The 17687-nt window shown below is 46.1% G+C and overlaps 1 protein-coding gene across 9 annotated transcripts in view; it reads right to left on the reverse strand.

Annotated features, from left to right (window-relative positions):
* The window catches only part of RAP1GAP2 (RAP1 GTPase activating protein 2), a 224252-nt gene that overhangs the window by 63932 nt on the left and 142633 nt on the right, over positions 1 to 17687 (reverse strand). Inside the window, exon 1 of one of the 9 annotated variants that reach the window (XM_019429571.2) lies at positions 13823 to 13864. The exons of the other annotated variants lie outside the window; for them this stretch is intronic. Within the exon in view, the coding sequence (XP_019285116.1) occupies positions 13823 to 13849 (27 nt within the window). The 5' untranslated portion in view covers positions 13850 to 13864. Of the gene's footprint in view, positions 1 to 13822; positions 13865 to 17687 lie in introns of those variants that run through there. 9 annotated transcript variants of the gene reach the window in all.

Raw genomic sequence — 17687 nt, forward strand, 5'->3', positions numbered from 1 at the left:
AACGAGGATATCTTGTCACTCCTTTACGCAGAGGTAGGGCATCCCTCCCTTCCTCCACAGGCACCAATGGGCCAGAATCACCAGGAGCCCCCCGGCCCTCAGAATTCCCAGAGAGAACCACCGCGGGAAGAACGCTTGAGGAGTCACCTGGCTTCAAATGACCTGTCCCAGATCAAAGCTGGCCTATCAGAGGCAAGAGTCTCTGACCCACCAGCAGTTTGGGCTTAAGGGTCTGGAAACCCCACCTGTGAATATACAGAGTGGATGACAAGTTTCACCACATCAGCACCCCTGACCAGAAGGAGCTGTCAAACACACAACTCCCAAACCTATCCTCCCCACTGATTCTGTGCATCCTTCTTAGCTCCAACCTCCAGGAGACCAAGATTCCTGGACAGAAAGAATTTATACAAATCAATAAGGGGAGAAAGATGAGTAGGAAGAGGACGAAAGGGCAGAAACCATCAACATTTGCACGCACAGACTTCTGACCCAGCAATTCCTCTTCTAAGAATCTGGGCTATGAACACACTTCCATGGGAACACGAGGATGAATGTTCACCGCACCACTGTTTGGGTTACGATGAGCTACGTTCAAATACCACAAATAGGTGTCAATATGTTAAATAACTTGGATGAAATGGACAATTCCAAGCAATACACAAACTACTGAAACTGACTCAAAGAAACGGCAAATCTAAATATATATATATATATATATATATATATATATATATATATTTCATAAAAAAAGAAATTGAATTAGTAATCAAGAAGCTACACAAAGAAAGCCCAGGTCCAGATGGCTTCAGCTGTAAATCCTGCCATTAGAGAAGAAGTAATACTAATTCCTCAGAAACTCTTAAAATAGGAGAGGGAACACTTCCCAACTTATTCTAGAAGACTAGTATTACCCCAACACCAAAACCAAAGTCATCACAAGAAAACTACAGACCAATATAGTTCATGGATATAGACACAAAAATTCTCAAAAATACTAGCAAACTGAATCCGGCACCTTCTAAAAAGAATTATACATCATGACTGGGTGGGACTTATTACAGTCATGCAAAGTTAGTTTAACATCCAAAAATCAATGAATATAAAAACCAGAGGAATAAAAACAAAAACTGTATTATCAACTCAAAGACTAAAGAAAGCATTTGACAAAATTCAAAACCCTTTCTTGAGTAAAATTAAACACACATACATACACACACACACACACACACACACACACACACACACACCAAACTAGATAGAAGGGAAATTCCTCAACATGATAAAGGGCGTTTACCAAAAAAAAAAAAAAAAAAAAAAAAAAAAAAAATCACAGGTAATAATATTCTTAATAATGGGAAACTAGATACTTTGTCCATAAAAGAAGGTATAAGACCAGAATATCCACTGTCATCATTTCTGTTTATCATTGTGTTAGATGTTCTAGCCCGAACAGTTGAGCAAAAGAAAAAAAAAAAAAAAAAACACAAAAAAACTATATAAAAGGCATCCGAACTGGAAAGGAAGAACTGAAACTCTCTATTCACATAATCTTATATAGAGAAATAAGGAATTCACTAAGCAAAACTTACTAAAAATAATACAATAAATGAGTTCAGGACACAAGACACAAGATCAACCTACCAAAAAAAAAATTGTTTTGCTATATACTATCGATGGACAATGAAAATAAAATTAAGAATTCCATTTTAATAGCATCAAAGAGAATAAAATACTTACATGTAGATTTAACAAAATAAATGAAAAACATATACTCTGAAAAGCACAAGACATTGATGACAGAAATTAAAGAAGTTAAAAACAAATGGAGATAAATCCCATGATCACAACTAGAAGGGTTGGTATGATTAGGAGATCTACACCCTCCAAACTGATCTGCAGATTCAACGCAATCTCTATCAAAATCCTAGCTGAATCCTTTGTAGAAATTAAAAAGTAATCCTAAAATTGACACTGACATTCAAGGGGCCCAGAACAGCCAAAAGAACAAAGTTGGAGGACTCATACTTCCCAATTTCAAACTTACTGCAAAGCAAAACAATCAAGACAGTGTGGTACTGACACAGGATAGGCCTGTAGGTCCATGGAATGAAAGTGACAGTTCAGAAACACATCCATAGATCTATGGCAATCGGTCTTCAACAAGGGTGCCAAGACTATTCAACGGGGTCTTTTCAACAAATCATGTTGGGAAAACTAGATAGCCATGTGCAAAAGAATGAGGTTGGACCCTTAGATCACACCATCTACTGAAATGAACTGAAAATGAATCAACAACCTAGATATAAGAGCTAAAATTATAAAACTCTTAGAAGAAGGAACATATGGGTTGGCTCAGTCAGTTGAGTGTCTAACTTTGGCTCATGTCATGATCTCACGGTGCATGAGTTCAAGCCCCGCGTCTGGCTCTGTGCTAACAGCTCAGAGCCTGGAGCCTGCTTCAGATTCTGTGTCTCCCTCTCTCTCTCTCTGCCCCTCCCCCACTCATGCTCTCTGTCTCTCTCTGTCTCAAAAGTAAACATTTAAAAAAATGTTTAAATAAAATAAATAAAACTCTTAGAAGAAGAAAACATAGGAGTAAGTCTTTGTGACACTGCATATGGAATGGATTCTTAGATATGACACCCAAAGCATAAGCAGCAAAAACAAAAAACAATAATTTAGATTTAATTTCACCGAAATTAAAAACTTTTGTACTTCAACAGACACTCTCAAGTGAAAAGACAACCTCACAAAATAGGAGAAATATTTGCAAATCATATATCTGCCCCTCTCCCCCACTCGCAGTCTCCAAAATAAAAAAAAAATTTTTAATAAAAGATTCGAGATGCACTGCTAAGTGAGACAAATGGAATTTAGGTGATCCCATTTTTTTTCAATTAGATATAAAAAACCTATTTGTGTGTGTGTATCCCCTATATGATATACACATAAAGATATCAATATACAGGTATAAAATACATAGATATGCATAGGTATGTAGGTATCGATACAGATAGATAGGTCTGATGTGCATACACACATCACTCATCCAGACAAAAAATACTAACTTGAAGGATAAATGTCAAAATAAGTTATGGGTTAAGGATATTTTTTTTCCTTTTTTCTTTTCAGTATTTTTTAAATTATCTGCAACAACTATAAATTATTTTTGGAGTAACCTGTTACCCAGCAATAGTTTTTAAGGCTTCGACACACAGCAAAAGCTCTGGCATTCCTTTCTTTGCTTCCCTCAGCCCCTGCCCCAGGCCCTTCTCTCGTCTTCGTTACCGGGTATCCAGGGACACAAGTACACTGCCTTTGGTGTCCACAGAAAGCCCCTGGATTCGGGCCAATTCATTCCCGGCTCTGACCGTGGCTCTGTGGATTACAGACTGAGGCTCTCCCAAATGACCCTCCTATCCAGTTTACTCTCTGTTATCCATGAAAAGCGGCAATCAAAAGATCTTTTGTGGGGAACAAAATACGTATTTGTGTGTTCTTAGACAATGCCCTTGTATTGTCTGATCTGTTAACCCCAAATCATTAAGCACCTGCAAGGCACGGACTAGATACTGCAAGTGCCAGGCGAGGACTCCAGGGTATTTCATCTCAATTATTAGACAAAGCTGCTCAGCATTGTTACAGATGACCAGTGTCACAGTGGTTCAGAGGAGGCATGAAGCACTTCTGGCTGGAAGGTCAAGTGTATGAGTTCTCTACTCCTGTGTGACAAATGACTCCAAAACTTAGTGACTCTAAATTTCTTTGGCTCAGGAATGCAGAAGTGGTTTCATTGTACGGTTCCAGCTCGGAGTTCCTCAGGTGGCTACAGTCAGGACATGAACGGGGGCTGCATCACCTGAAGACCTGGTTGGGGCTGAGGGATCTGCTCACAAAGCTGCTGCCAGGAGGCCCCATTCTCCATCACACACACCTCTCCAGAGGCTGCTTGAATGTCCTCAAAATACTGCAGCTGACTCCCCCCGGAGTGAGTGATCTGAGAGGCAAAGCTACAGCACCTCTTACGACCTCGTCTGTGAAACTGCACACCATCCCTTCCCCCTTGTCCTATTCATTGGATGCGAGTGCCCACAACCACACAACCAGCTCACACTCAAAGGGGGGGGGGGTGGAATTAGCTTCCACCTCTTGAGGAGGGAAGTATCAAAAAATGTGTGGACACATTTTAACACCACCCCATCAAGGAAGGCTTCTGGCGAGAAGCGGGATCCCACTAGACCTTAAAAGATAAACAGAAATCACTTTGAAATCACTTTGCTAGGGAGGGGGAAGAGGCCATTACAGGCAGTGGTTACTGTGTGGACAGAGGTGGATAGATGAAGAAGCATGATGTGTGCTCAATGAACAGTGAGTGGATCAACAAGGCAGACAGGCCTTTCAAGGCTCACGTGAGGGCGAAGTGAGAACGTGGACAGGAAGTACCAGACGGGGCCTGGTCCAAGGCGAGCACGCAGTTCCTGCTGGTAGTTGCTATTTACCACTTAGAAAGCTTGCTCTGGGGGGCGCCTGGTAGCTCAGTCGGTTAAGCCTTGTTTAAGCATCCAACTTTGGCCCATGTCATGATCTCACGGTTTGTAGGTTCAAGCCCCACATCGGGCTCTGTGCTGACACCTCAGAGCCTGGAGCCTGCTTCGGATTCTGTGTCTCCCTCTCTCTCTCTACCCTCCCCCGCTCACAGTCTCTCTGTGTCTCTCAAAAATAAACAAACATAGAAAAAAAAAACTAAAAAGAAAGCTTGCTCTGGAAGTGAGCTGTGTCCTTTTGAGAGATGGTCTGGAAGCTTTAGGACAGTTCCGGATTTAGAACACAGCTTTATCAGTCTTCCCAGAGGCAGTGTGTTTAGATTACTGTTAAAAATGGGTTTGCGTTTCCCAAGTGAGGATGCTGGGGCTGGCACAGATGGGAGGCTGAGGGCTGAGATCCGGCCTCGGGCCTGAGGAATGCACTGGGCAGCGACTCCTGCGTGGACAGAGCCCAAGAGCAGAGAACAGTGGCAACTTGGCCTCAGCTGTGCCGGCCCCACTTCTCGGTGAGTCACTGAACTTTCCTATGGGACAGTCCAGCCATGGCAAAGAGCAAGTCTCTTTTTCCACCCAGAAGCAGGGTGACTCAGGCCAGCCGGGAACAGCAGCTGCGGCCACTCACACCTACCGCCGTCCACACCCCCGAGATTGCGTCACACAGCCAAGAGCACACAGAACGCACTCAATAAATGCTTACTGACTCACTAGCACTGTCCCGTAGGCCCTTCGAGACAGAATGAAGTCCCGCCCGAGGCATCCTCAGGAAGGGAATTCCCCCTCCATCAGGAAGCCAGCATTGGATTGTCACAGAGAAATGTAATTCAGTCTCCTCATCAATAGCATCCGCTCAGCTGTCCCATTTATTATTAGCAACAACGGTTGCCACCCAAATCCCAGCCACAGCCAGCGTGTCCCCTTGGGCTCCCCTTTAACAGCCAGTCAAGTAAGCCATGAGATAATCACAGAGAGCCAGCGCTCAACCAAGGAAGTCACAGATTGGGCCCCAGGCTTTTGTTTGGATTCCACCCCTGTCCTCTCCACCTCCCAATATAGAAAACATCAGGCCTTCCTCTAGAAGGGCAAAGCGAGTCCTTGGGGGTGAATGCAGGAGGAGGTCTAAGGCAGCAGGAGCAGAAGAGAACAGCACCTGCAAGGTCAGCCTCAAGAAATCCTCCAGACGCCCCTCCTTGTTCACTTGGGTGTCAGCCCCTGCCCAGGCAATGGAGAAGCAGCCATGAAGGAGCACAGTGTAGGAGGCCACAGACCTCCATCTCGCTGCCCTGCGCCCTACCTCCATCTGGTCCACAGCAGCCCTACATCTGGATGCGGCCTTTCCCTGCAGACAAGCAGCCACCTGTTCTTTCCTTCTTGCTATATCTCAGCTGGGGAGATCTCCACCAGCACTGCCCCCTCTCTCTCCCTCATCCTCCCCCCGACCCTACTTGGAGAAGGGACACTCACTGCCAGCCACCTGCTGCCCATAGGGTCCCTGCTAGGCAACCTGCCCTAGCTCTGAGCTCCTTTCTTCCCCTCCTGGAGACAGGATGTGTTTACACGTGAACGGCCTTTCTACAACCCCTGCCCAGGACGTACCACACGCCCGCTGCTCACAGCACAGGACGGTGTCGTCTGAGCACCTGCGCCTGGGAGTGGGCTGCGGTGGGGTAACGTGAGCCAGTCTACAGAGCCTGGCAGAGCACCCAACACAACACGCTCGTGCACGGTAGCAACTGTCTCCTTGTCCCTGCCTATCTGAATCTAGGACACACCAAAGAGGCAAAGGTGTGTCGACGGCAACAAGAGACATGGAAACAAGACAAGGATGGAGGAGAAGGTGCTTCCAGGAAAATGGGATGGAGACATGGGCTGGGTGGTGCTGGGGGAAGAGGGAAACAGAGCAAGCTTCCTGTCCCCATAGGCAAGGAAGACACTGCAAAAGAAAAGGATTTCTGGAGAGTTTTGTAAAGAGATTTTTGGAAGGTTGGGAGAGCTAAGGAACACAGAGTACACCCCCCACAGGGAGCCAGACAGGATATGTCCCATGGCTGCCTAGCCAGAGCGCAAGTCTCACTGCTCTAACTCTGCTGCTGGCCTAGAGGTCCCCCTCCACAGCGCAGGCAGGGAGAGGGGGCCAGCTGGCCACCAGCCTAGCTGCCAAAGCCTGCGGAAAACGCTGGGGATGTTCCCCACAAGAAGACAAAGGGTAGGTTCGCTAGAATAGGAGATCCTCATAGGCAGGCCCTTGATTTCGTTCACTGCTATGTCCTTGGGCCTAGAATTGCCTGGCACATAGGAGATGCTCCAGGAACACGTGCTGAATGAGAGACTGATTACTCTGCCAAGCAAGCCAAGAACGAAGCAGGCAGTGGAGGCTGAGTCTTCGGCTTAGGAGTCTGGGCTAAAGAGGCCAGTGCTGATGCCAGTAAGTACTGTCTGCTCTTTGGCCACAGACTGTACCCCTCATCCTGGACAGCCAACCCTACCCCCAACTGGCACCTCCAGTAAGTTGCATCCAGGCACAGGGAGTGCTCCATGCAAGCCTCCCTCCCCTTCTCTCTTATCCTACCTTTTTGCTCCTCTTTCCCTTCTTTGGGCTCCAATCCCACCAATTCACATTGAGCACAGCTCCTCGGCTGCTGGCGCCTGGAGACACTACTTCAGCTGTGTCATCTTGGGCCAGGAGTCTCCAGGGGTCTTTATTTACTATGACAACCGTGATGCAACAGAATTGCCTGAAGGGCTCGTTGAAAAACAGGTTTCGAGCCACCTCCCCCCGCAAGCTTCTAATTCCTGGCCAGAGAAGCTCCATTTATAACAAGTTGCCAGGTGATACTGATACTCCTGGTCTAGAGACCACACTGAGAACCACTAACTTGTGGAATTCATTGTACTTAATGAAGGTGATGTGTGACAGGGACCAACCTGGCCAGAGCAGAGGTGGAACAGCATCAGGAAGAATGGGAAGATGGCTGGGTTCTTATGGAACATCTTAAAAATTAGGCAGAATTCTATTTAAATCTCCAAGGATTCGAAAATGCAAATGACTACAGGTACCAAGAAAGTAGCATAAGAGTGAAGGGCTAAGTGAAAAGATTGATTCAGTAATCAAAAAACTTCCCAAAAAGAAAAGTCCAGGATCAGATGGCAACATGGTAAATTCTAACAAACATTTCAAGAAGAATTACCACCTGGGCTCCATGCTGGGCTTAGAGCCTACTTAAAAAAAAAAAAAAAAAAAAAAGGAGGGGGAGGGGGAGGATGGGGAGAGAAGAAGTGGGGAGGAAGGGGAGGAGGAGGAAGTAGAAGAATTACCACCAATCCTTCATAAACTCTTCCAGAATATATAAGAGGAGGGAACACTTCCTAACTCATTATCAAAACCATACAAAGAAACTACAAGGGTAGGAAACTACAGACCAGTATCCCTGCTGGATACAGACGCAAAAATCCTCAACAAAACAGTAGCAAACCAAATTGAACAGCGTGCCATATGCCATGACCACATGGGATTTATCCCAGGAATGCAAGGTTGGTCCAACATAGGAAAATCAATGTTAATACATCATATTAATAGAATGGGGGGAGGGGGGGAGGGACACATGATCATCTCAACTAATACAGAAAGAGCACTTGACAAAATCCAATAATAAAAATACTCAGAAAACTAAAAATAGAAAGAAACTTCCTCAATATGATAAAGGACTTTTTTTTTTTTTATAAACCCAAGTCATGCTCAATGACACTGAAAGCATACTGAAAACTTATCCGACCAGGAACCAAATAAGGATACCCACTCTCACCACTACTATTCAGTGTATTAAAAATTCTAGCCAAAGCAATTAGGTAAGAGAAAGAAATAAAAGGCATCCAAATTGGAAAGGAAGAAATAAAACAATCTCAATTTATAGATGACATGAACCAATATGGAAAAATCCAAAGAATACACACACACACACACACACACACACACACACGCACGCACTCACACATTACTAAAGCTAATAAAGGACATTTAAAACCGTTTGTTACAAGCTCAACAAACAAAATTCAGTTGTTTTTATATATGAGCAATGAGAAATCTGAGAAGAAAATTAAGAAAACCATTCCATTTACAATAGCATTTTTAAAAATCTACTGTAGGGGTGCCTGGGTGGCTCAGTCGGTTAAGCGGCCGACTTCGGCTCAGGTCATGATCTCACACTCCGTGAGTTTGAGCCCCGCGTCGGGCTCTGTGCTGACAGCTCGGAGCCTGGAGCCTGTTTCAGATTCTGTGTCTCCCTCTCTCTGACCCTCCCCCGTTCATGCTCTGTCTCTGTCTCAAAAATAAATAAACGTTAAAAAAAAAATTTTTTTTTAAAAAAAAATCTACTGTAATTTTACCAAGGGGGTGAAATATTTGTACCCTGAAAACTACAAAACAGTGATGAAAGAAATTTAAAAAGACATAAATAAATAGTACGACATCCCTTACTCATGGGTTGGAAGACAATATTGTTAAAATAGCCAATACTACCCAAAGCAATCTAGAATGCAACCTCTATTAGAATCCCACTTGGATTCTTTGTAGAAATTGAAAAGCTGATCCTACAGCTGATCTGGAAACTCAAGGGAAAACATTCTGCCAAAACATTTTTTTTGTAGTACAATTGAGTTACATTAGTTTCAGGCGTACCACAGTGATTTGACTAGTTTACACATTTTGCTATGTTCACCAACAAGAGTAGCTACCACCTGTCCTGATATCTCACTATTACTACAATGTCACTGACTGTATTCTTTATGCTGTTGTCCTTTATCCCCATGAGTTACTCATTCCATAACTAGAAGCCTGTATCTCCCACTCCCCTTCACCCATTTTGCCCAATCCTCCAAACCCCTCCCAAAACTGATGGCAACCGTTAGTCTGCTCTATGTATTCATTAGTCCGATTCTGCCCTTTGTTTACTCATTTGGGATTTTTCAGATTCCGCTTATGAGTAAAATCATCTGCATTTGTCTTTCTCAGTCTGACATTTCACTTAGCACAATACCCTCTAGGTCCATCCATGTTGTCTCAAATGGCACAATCTCATCCTTATGGCTACGTGATATTCCACTGAATACATATATACCACCTCTTCCTTATCCATTGGTTAACAGACATGCCGTTTTCACATCTTGGCTATATTGTAACTAATGTGGCAATAAACACAGGGGTGCATGTATCTTTTCAAATTAGTGTTTTCGTATTCTTCTTCATAGTGGATTTACTGGATCATATGGTAATTCTATTTTTAATTTTTTGAGGAACTTCCACTGTTTTCCACAGTGGCCGCACCAATTTACATTCACACTACCAGTATATGAGGATTCATCTTTCCCCACATCCTTGCCAACACTTATTATTTCTAGCCATTCTGGCATGTGTAAAGTGACATCTCATTGTGGTTTTAATTTGCATCTTCCTGATGATGAATGAAGTTGAGCATCTTCTCATGTGTCTGCTGACCATCTGTATATGTTCTTTGGAGAAATATCTGTTCAGGTTCTCTGCCTGTTTTTTAACCAGACTATTGGATATGAGTGGTTTGTTTGTTTGTCTGTTTGTTTTTTTATTTGAGAGGCTGGGGTAGGGGAAGCATGACTAGGGGAGAGGGATAGGGAGAGAGAATCCCGAGCAAGCTCCACGCTCAGCACAGGCCAGACATGGGGTTCGAGCCCACAACCCTGGGATCATGACCTGAACTGAAATCAAGAGCCAGACACTCAACTGACTGAACCACTGGGTGGGTTTTTTAAATTTTTGGTGTTGAGTTGTGTAAGTTCTTTTGGATATTAACCCCTTATCAGATATATCATTTGAAAATATCTTCTCTCATTCACTAAACTGTCTTTCTGTTTTGTTGATGGTTTCCTTTGCTGTGCAAAAGATTTTTTATTTTTATGTCATCCCAATAGTTTATTTTTGTTTTTGTTTCCCTTGCCATAGGAGACATGTCTAGAAAAATGTTGCTATGGTCAATGTCAGAGAAATTACTACCCGTGTAGTCTTCTAGGCTTTTTATGGTTGCAGGTCTCACAGTAGGTCTTTAATCCATTTTGAGTTTATTTTTGTGTATTCTGTAAGAAAGTGGTCCAGTTTCATTCTTTTACATATAGCTGTCCAATTTTCCCAACACTATTAAAGAGACGGTCTTTTCTCCATTGTGTATTCTTGCCTCCTTTATCATAGATTAATTGACCATGTAAGTGTGGGTTTATTTCTGGACTCTCTATTCTGTTCCATTGATCTATGTGTCTATTTTTGTGCCAGTACCATACTGTTTTGATTACTACAGCTCTGTAGTATATCTTGAAATCTGGAATTGTGATACCTCTAGTTATGTTCTTCTTTTTCAAGATTGCTTTGGCTATTTGGAGTCTTTTGTGGTTGCATACAAATTTTAGAATTATTTGTTCTAGCTTTGTGAAGAATGTCGTTGGTATTTTGGTAGGGATTGAATTTAATCTGCAGATTCCTTTGGGTAATAAGGACATCTTAACAATATTAATTCTTCCAATCCATAAGCATGGAATATCTTTCCATTTGTTTGTGTCATCTTTAATTTCTTTCATCAGTGTTTTATAGTTTTTGGAGGACTTTCACCTCCTTGGTTAAGTTTATTCCTAGGTATTTCATTCTTTTGGTTCAATTGTAAATGGGATTGTTTACTTAAATTCTCTGCTACTTTGTTATTAGAGTATAGAAACACTATCAATTTCTGGGTATTAATTTTGTATCCTGTGACTTTACTGAATTCATTTATTACTTCTAGTAGTTTTTTTGGTGGAGTCTTTAGAATTTTCTTTGTATAATAATGTCATCTGCAAATAGTGACAATTTAACTTCTTTACCACTTTGTATACTTTTTTTTTTTTTTTTGTCTGATTGCTATGGCTAGAACTTCCAGTACTATGTCAAATAAAAGTGTCAAGATAGGACATCCTTGTCTTATTCCTGGTTGTAAAGGAAAACCTCTCAGTTTTCCACTACTGAGCATGATGTCAGCTGTGGGTTTTCATATTTCTCTATTATATTGAGGGATTCTTATCCTTCTTTTTGTTGATGTGGTTTATCACACTGACTGATTTGCGATTATTGAACTATCCTTGCATCTCCAGAATAAATCCCACTTGATTGCGGCGAATGATCTTTTTAATGTATTGCTGTATGCAGTTTGCTAATATTTTGCTGAGGATTTTTGAATCTATGTTTACCGGGGGTACTGGCCTATGGATTTCTTGTGGTGTCTCTGGCTGGTTTTGGCATCAGGATAATGCTGGCCTTGTACAATGTATTTGGAAGCTTTCCTTCCTCTTCTACTTTTTGGAATAGTTTGAGGAATACAGGTATTAACTCTGATTTGGCCAAATCAGCCCACAAGACAAGTTCCAAGCTCTGCCCTGTACAATAGGAAGCCAAAAGGAATGTCCCTGAGCTGGAAAATGGGATGATGTAGGCAAAATTTTAGCAAGCCCCAAGGTGTCCTCTGTTGGGCACCCATGATGCATCAGGCACTGAACCAAGCACTTCACAAATGCCACGACAGAAGCCTCACAAGTGCCCAGGGAGTGGGTGAGAGGGTGGGAGGGTCAGAGCGGTTAAGCGACCTGCCCAGAGTAAACACCCAGTAAAGGCAGAACCCAGATTCAAGTCCAGATCTATCTGGGTTTGCCAACTCCACATCTCACGCACATGTCTGATGGGCATCTTAGACTTCACAAGCCCCAACGGAACTCCTGTTAATGTTCTTCCTCGAAAGCCTTCCTCCACCCATCCTGAAGCTCAGGACAAATCTCCAGGGTCATCACTGGATTCTTTATCCCTCATCCCTCACCCCCAATCTGACTGCAAGTCCACTGTCAAAATACATCCCAAGTCTGAGCACTTCTCCGCATCCACCCTGCCTCCACCAGGTCTCACTGTCCCTCAGCAGGACCATGCAGCGGCCTCCACACCAGAGCCTCCCTAATCAGCTCCCCATGTGATAGCCACATGGTCTTTCTGAAAGATAAAGCAGACGACACTGGTCTCCAGCTTAAAACCCTCCAACAGGGGTGCCTGGGTGGCTCAGTCAATTGTCAACTCTTGGTTTGGGCTCAGGTCATGATCTCACGGTTCATGAGACCAAGCCCCACATTCCGCTCTGTGCTGACAGAGTGAAGCCTGCTTGGGATTCTCATTCTCTCTCTCTCTCTCTCTCTCTCTCTCTCTCTCTCTCTCCCTCTCTCTCTAAATAAATAAATAAACTTAAAAACTCCAACATGCCACTCCACAGCCCTGCCAAGGTGCAGGGGGTTCAGGCCATTTCTGTTTAGTCACAGGGTCACCAGGCTCACCCCCTGTCCTGGAGCTAGCAGTGGCACGGCCTCAGACTTGGAGGACGCCTTAGCCCTACCCCCAAACAAGCGTCCTGTCACTGCCCACACTCATCCCTAAACTGTCACCCTCAGCTCTCCTAGAGAAAGGAGGGTAACACGGCCCACTCCAGCCCACAGCAGACAGATCTGTGAGTGAGGAAGAGCCCAGCAGTCCCACTCTCACCCAGTCAATCCAGGACCCCCATGTTCCCTAGGACGGTACAAAGGTCCTGGCACAGAAGAAACAAGAGATCCACGGAGCCTTCAAGGACAATCTGGCTTTGGCAGGAGAGGACCTTGACTCCTCACGCCAGCCAGGAACATTGCACACACACCACTACCTGGTGCACACTGACTGCACGGCTCAGGGGCTCTGTGACAGGACGCAGAGCCCCTGCCAGGGCCATCCGGGGCGCCACAGCACAAAGGGGAGAGGGGGCTGGACCTACAGGGCAGGCCTGGCCAGCTCCGAGTGTGCACAGCCAGGCAGAAGCCCAGCAAGAGAGTCCCTCCTCCCTCTCTCACCTGGGCACCCCACCTGCAGCCGGCCGTGGGGCCCCTCAGGCTCCAGCACAGCGCCTACAAGCCTTGTCAGACTCGCACAGAGATGAGCCCCGCCCGGTCCCCTGCCGGGACCCCATCTCAGATCTCCAGGCCAGGGAGGAAAGGCTCTTGTCCCCAACTCTGTCCCGCGGCCTCCCACAACCCCCTCCACACACATAGTCCCCACTGTCCCTGATCTTTGTCCCTCCTTCCCCTGAGTGACAGGTGGCTTCCATGCCCCATGGCAGGCCAAGAGCCACCAGGGGCTCCCTGCCAGGCAAAAGGAGAAGGGGGTCTGGCTGCTCGGGCAGCAGGGCCTGGCCAGGCACTCCTCCACAGCCTGGGACACTCACCAAAAGATTCTTCAAGAAATCCATCATCTTCTACCCGTGCCTTCCCCTGCAAGTTGGAGGGGCCTGTCTGTCTGCCTGAGCACCACTGTAGCTGTTGCTGCCACAACCCCAGCAGCTGGGCTGCTGACGTTGGACAACTTCCTTAAGATCAAACAAGGAACTGCAGGATTTGGGTGTCCGCCCGGAGCTGTTATTCCACATTGACTAGCCCTGACCTTTGACCCCTCCTCTGCCAGTGCCATTTTCCTGGGAACCCAGGGCTGGCGGTCATGTGTCATAAGAGCAAGGGGTGCCTCCCAAGGGATGCATCCTGCCAGCAGGTTGTAAGAGGAGGCCCACTTGGGGGCCTGGGGGATGGAAGGCAGGACCCCCCATGCACGGGGCCTCAATGTTCTCATCTGTGAACTGGGAAGCCCTATATATAAGGAGAGTAAGAACAAAGTAAAAGAAAGACAGCAGGTGTCTGCGACTTTAAAGGCATTCTCGTGAACCCCACAGACCCTGAAACGTCGTCCTATTCAAAGGTTTGAAGCCACACCTGAAAAAGTAAGTGGCTCCTTTCCAGATGGGGCTTGTATGAGGAGGGCAGCGGCACAGCAAACTGCTTTCTTTCACAAAGAGCCTGAGGGGTTGGTTTTTTGGTTTTTTTTTTTTAGAATCATTACATGCATTTCTTCGGTTAAAAAACAAAAATTTCAATGTGCTTTCAAAAAGAGAGCAGTCCTCATGACCTACGTTTATCCCATAAGAAAAATTAAAAACAAATAAAGCAAATGGCTTGGACAGATACACTTGGCCTCCACAGCTCAGGGCCCAGAGGCGCCAGAGTGCTGTGCCATTAATAAGAACGTAAGTGTGGGGAGCGAGGAGCCAGGCCCCGGAGCTCAGCCCAGGGCTCACCTGGGTCTCAGAGTCTCTTTCTAATACTAATAAACATATTGCATTTAATATCCACCCACAACCCCCGGTCCCATTCCAGCTTTGGGCAGAAAGCAATGTCCCTGGCTCAGAAGGAGAAGAATGAATTTTTTTAATCCCTCCAAAAAAGGCGGTGTGGCGTGGGGTAGCTCTGGACTTGCTGTGGCAGACAAGGTTCTAACTCGTGGCTCTGCTGCTATAAGCTGTCACTCACCTTCTGAGCCTTAGTGTCCATATCTGTAAAATGGACAGATCTGACCCACTTGGCAAGGTGTTTTAGAACAGGATTGGGGTGTATATACTGTGTCCCATGGAGGACGAAACACAAAGACCTTCAGCCTTTTAGTTGATAGCATGAAAAGTACCCCAGCACCCGCTCAGCCCCACCCAAGAAGCTGATCTGGTCCCCGCCTTCCCTCCCCTGACCCAGCCCACCACCAGGCACAAGACCCATCTCCTTTCCCCAGCCCAGCCCCACCATGCTCCTGCTTGAGCTTCAGGAAATGTCCCCAGGGGCTGGAGGAGGGCACAGCTCAACTGAGGTCAGAGAAGGCCTTGGCATGGGTCCATCCCTGGGGGCTTCAAGTGACACTGGAAGTCATAAGGGGTGGGGGGAGAAGGGCAGAGTTCTAGGATGTGCACACAGTTGTAGGAGGCATGAGCTAGGGAGAGCCCTGGCTGCAGAGAAGGCTGCCAATGTCCCTTCCAACTCTTAAGACTTTGATAGATAACCAGTCTCCCTGCCCCTGGGGAAAGGTACCCAGAGTAAGGCTCCTGCCTCTTCAACATCCTCCCTGCTCCCTCCTGCACCTGCTTCCGGCTCATCTGCATTCCTGCTCGGAGCCAATGAGTCATTTAGCTGAGCCCTCACCCCGCCCTGCCACACCCACTCCTGCAGGCCAGCTCCCCAGGATACCCTCCCCAGAATACTTCTGCAACCCCCCTGCCACAGCACCCCAGCGCCCAGGGAGCCTCGTGGTCCAATCCCCTGCCTCTGCACAGGAATGCATTCAGAGGCGGCAGCAGTGAGGAAGGAGACAGGGAACTAACTGATTCCCTCTGAGCCAACCACTGGCTTCAGGCAGGGCACCCAGTGAAGATCAGCCTCAGTCCCTTCTCTTACCTGCTCCCCTCTATTTGGTTGACTCCTACTTGCCCTTGAAGCCTTAGCTTGCAAATCACCTCTTCTAGGAAGCCTTCCTGGCTTCTACCTCTCCCCCAGATGGTACACCCACAGCATCCTGCATATGCCCTATGGAATCACTTCTTGCTCTGTATTTTAATTTGTTTGTCGCCATCACCCCCCACCCACCGAATTCATCTGTAATCTCAGCACCTGGCACACAGGTGCTCAACAAATACTTGCTGAATGAATAATCAAATAAAAGAACTGAGTTCCATCTAGTGACTAAGAGAATCACCTAAGTAAATAATCACAACCCAATAAAAGAGGGGGAGTAATGGGGATAAGCCAATGCCTGCATGGATGCACAGAGGAGTGGGCAACAGCTATGCTACAAAGGAAGGACTTTCCAGAAAGGAGTTACTCTCCCCATTTCGCAGTAAGACCACAGCGATACAAGAAAATCAAGTCCTGAACCTAAGGATGCACAGTGGTAGAGCAGGAGTCAAGATCCAGGCCTAGGATTCGTTCCCACTACCTCCCATTTGAGTCTTAGGATAATCTAGTTGGGGAGGAGGTGGAAAATGAAGCTCAGAGAGGTTAACTGACCTGCTTAGGGTCACACAGCCTGTGAGGAGCAGAGCCAAGTGTATCAGGTGAAAGAGGGGATAAGGTGGGAGAGAATGGAGAGGAAGAAGGGGAAAGGGTGGGGGGAAAGGTGTCTGCCTTTGCTAAACTCGAGAGGGCAGGAAAGAGGCTGTGGGCAAGGAGGCCCACAGCGCCTGGCAGGATCATGAGCAGCGGTGGCAACAGGACCACACCCTGGTGGCCTCTCCAGAGGGACAGGCAGGGCCGAGACAATGAGTCCTGAGGACAGCAAAGCACAGAAGAAGGAACGAGGGCCAGGGAGACAAACAGCCATGCTGGTGGAACAAAACTACCCACTGACCACGGGGAGGTCGGCGGGGGGTTGGGGGGGTGGAGATTAAGGTCTGAGCAAAACTCCCCTGTCATATTAGCCTCCGTATCTTTGAAATGGGACCTCTCTTCCTTCTACACCAGAAAATCCACTATTAAGGATGCCCAACGGGGGCACCTAGGTGGCTCAGTCAGTTAAGCTTCCAACTTCAGTTCAGGTCATAATCTCATGGTTTGTGGGTTCAAGCCCACATCGGGCTCTGTGCTGAAAGCTCAGAGCCTGGAGCCTGCTTCAGATTCTTTGTCTCCCCCTCTCTCTGCAACTCCCCCACTCATTCTCTCTCTCTGTCTCTCTCTCTCTCTCTCAAAATAAATAAACATTTAAAAAAAATTTTTAAAGGATGTCCAATGGTAATAATTTGATTACAAAATATCCTGCCTATAGCAAGTTCACCTGGACCAGCACAGTTTCCTTCCCTACCTGGCATTTTTCAATAGCAGCTGTGGTCCCAGAGAAAGAGCACCAGAGTGGGAGTCAGACAGACCAGCATCCAAATCCTAGCATAGCCACTGGCCAGCTATGTGACCTTGAGCCCCATTTTCTTCATTTGTAAAACTGGAATGATGATCCCCACCTTCCCGGGTGCTTCTGATGAAATGAGATGACAAATGTACATGCGCCTAACACAAGGACAGCAACTGATCAACAACATCTGCCAACTCTGAATCTGTCGAGTTTATAGACTACCTTCGTGATGGGAGCAGGTGACATTTACGGGGCTCTTGTCTTATGTGCCAGGTCCTGGACTCCAATCCTCATGACCACCTCGGAGGCCGTCACTATTATTATCCCCACTCTACATGTGTGGAAACTGAGGCTGAGAGAAGAAATAACTAGGTCAACAG

The sequence above is a fragment of the Panthera pardus genome, unplaced genomic scaffold, assembly GCF_024362965.1.
Source record: "Panthera pardus isolate Hobbes unplaced genomic scaffold, ASM2436296v1 HiC_scaffold_3, whole genome shotgun sequence".
NCBI lineage: Eukaryota > Metazoa > Chordata > Mammalia > Carnivora > Felidae > Panthera > Panthera pardus.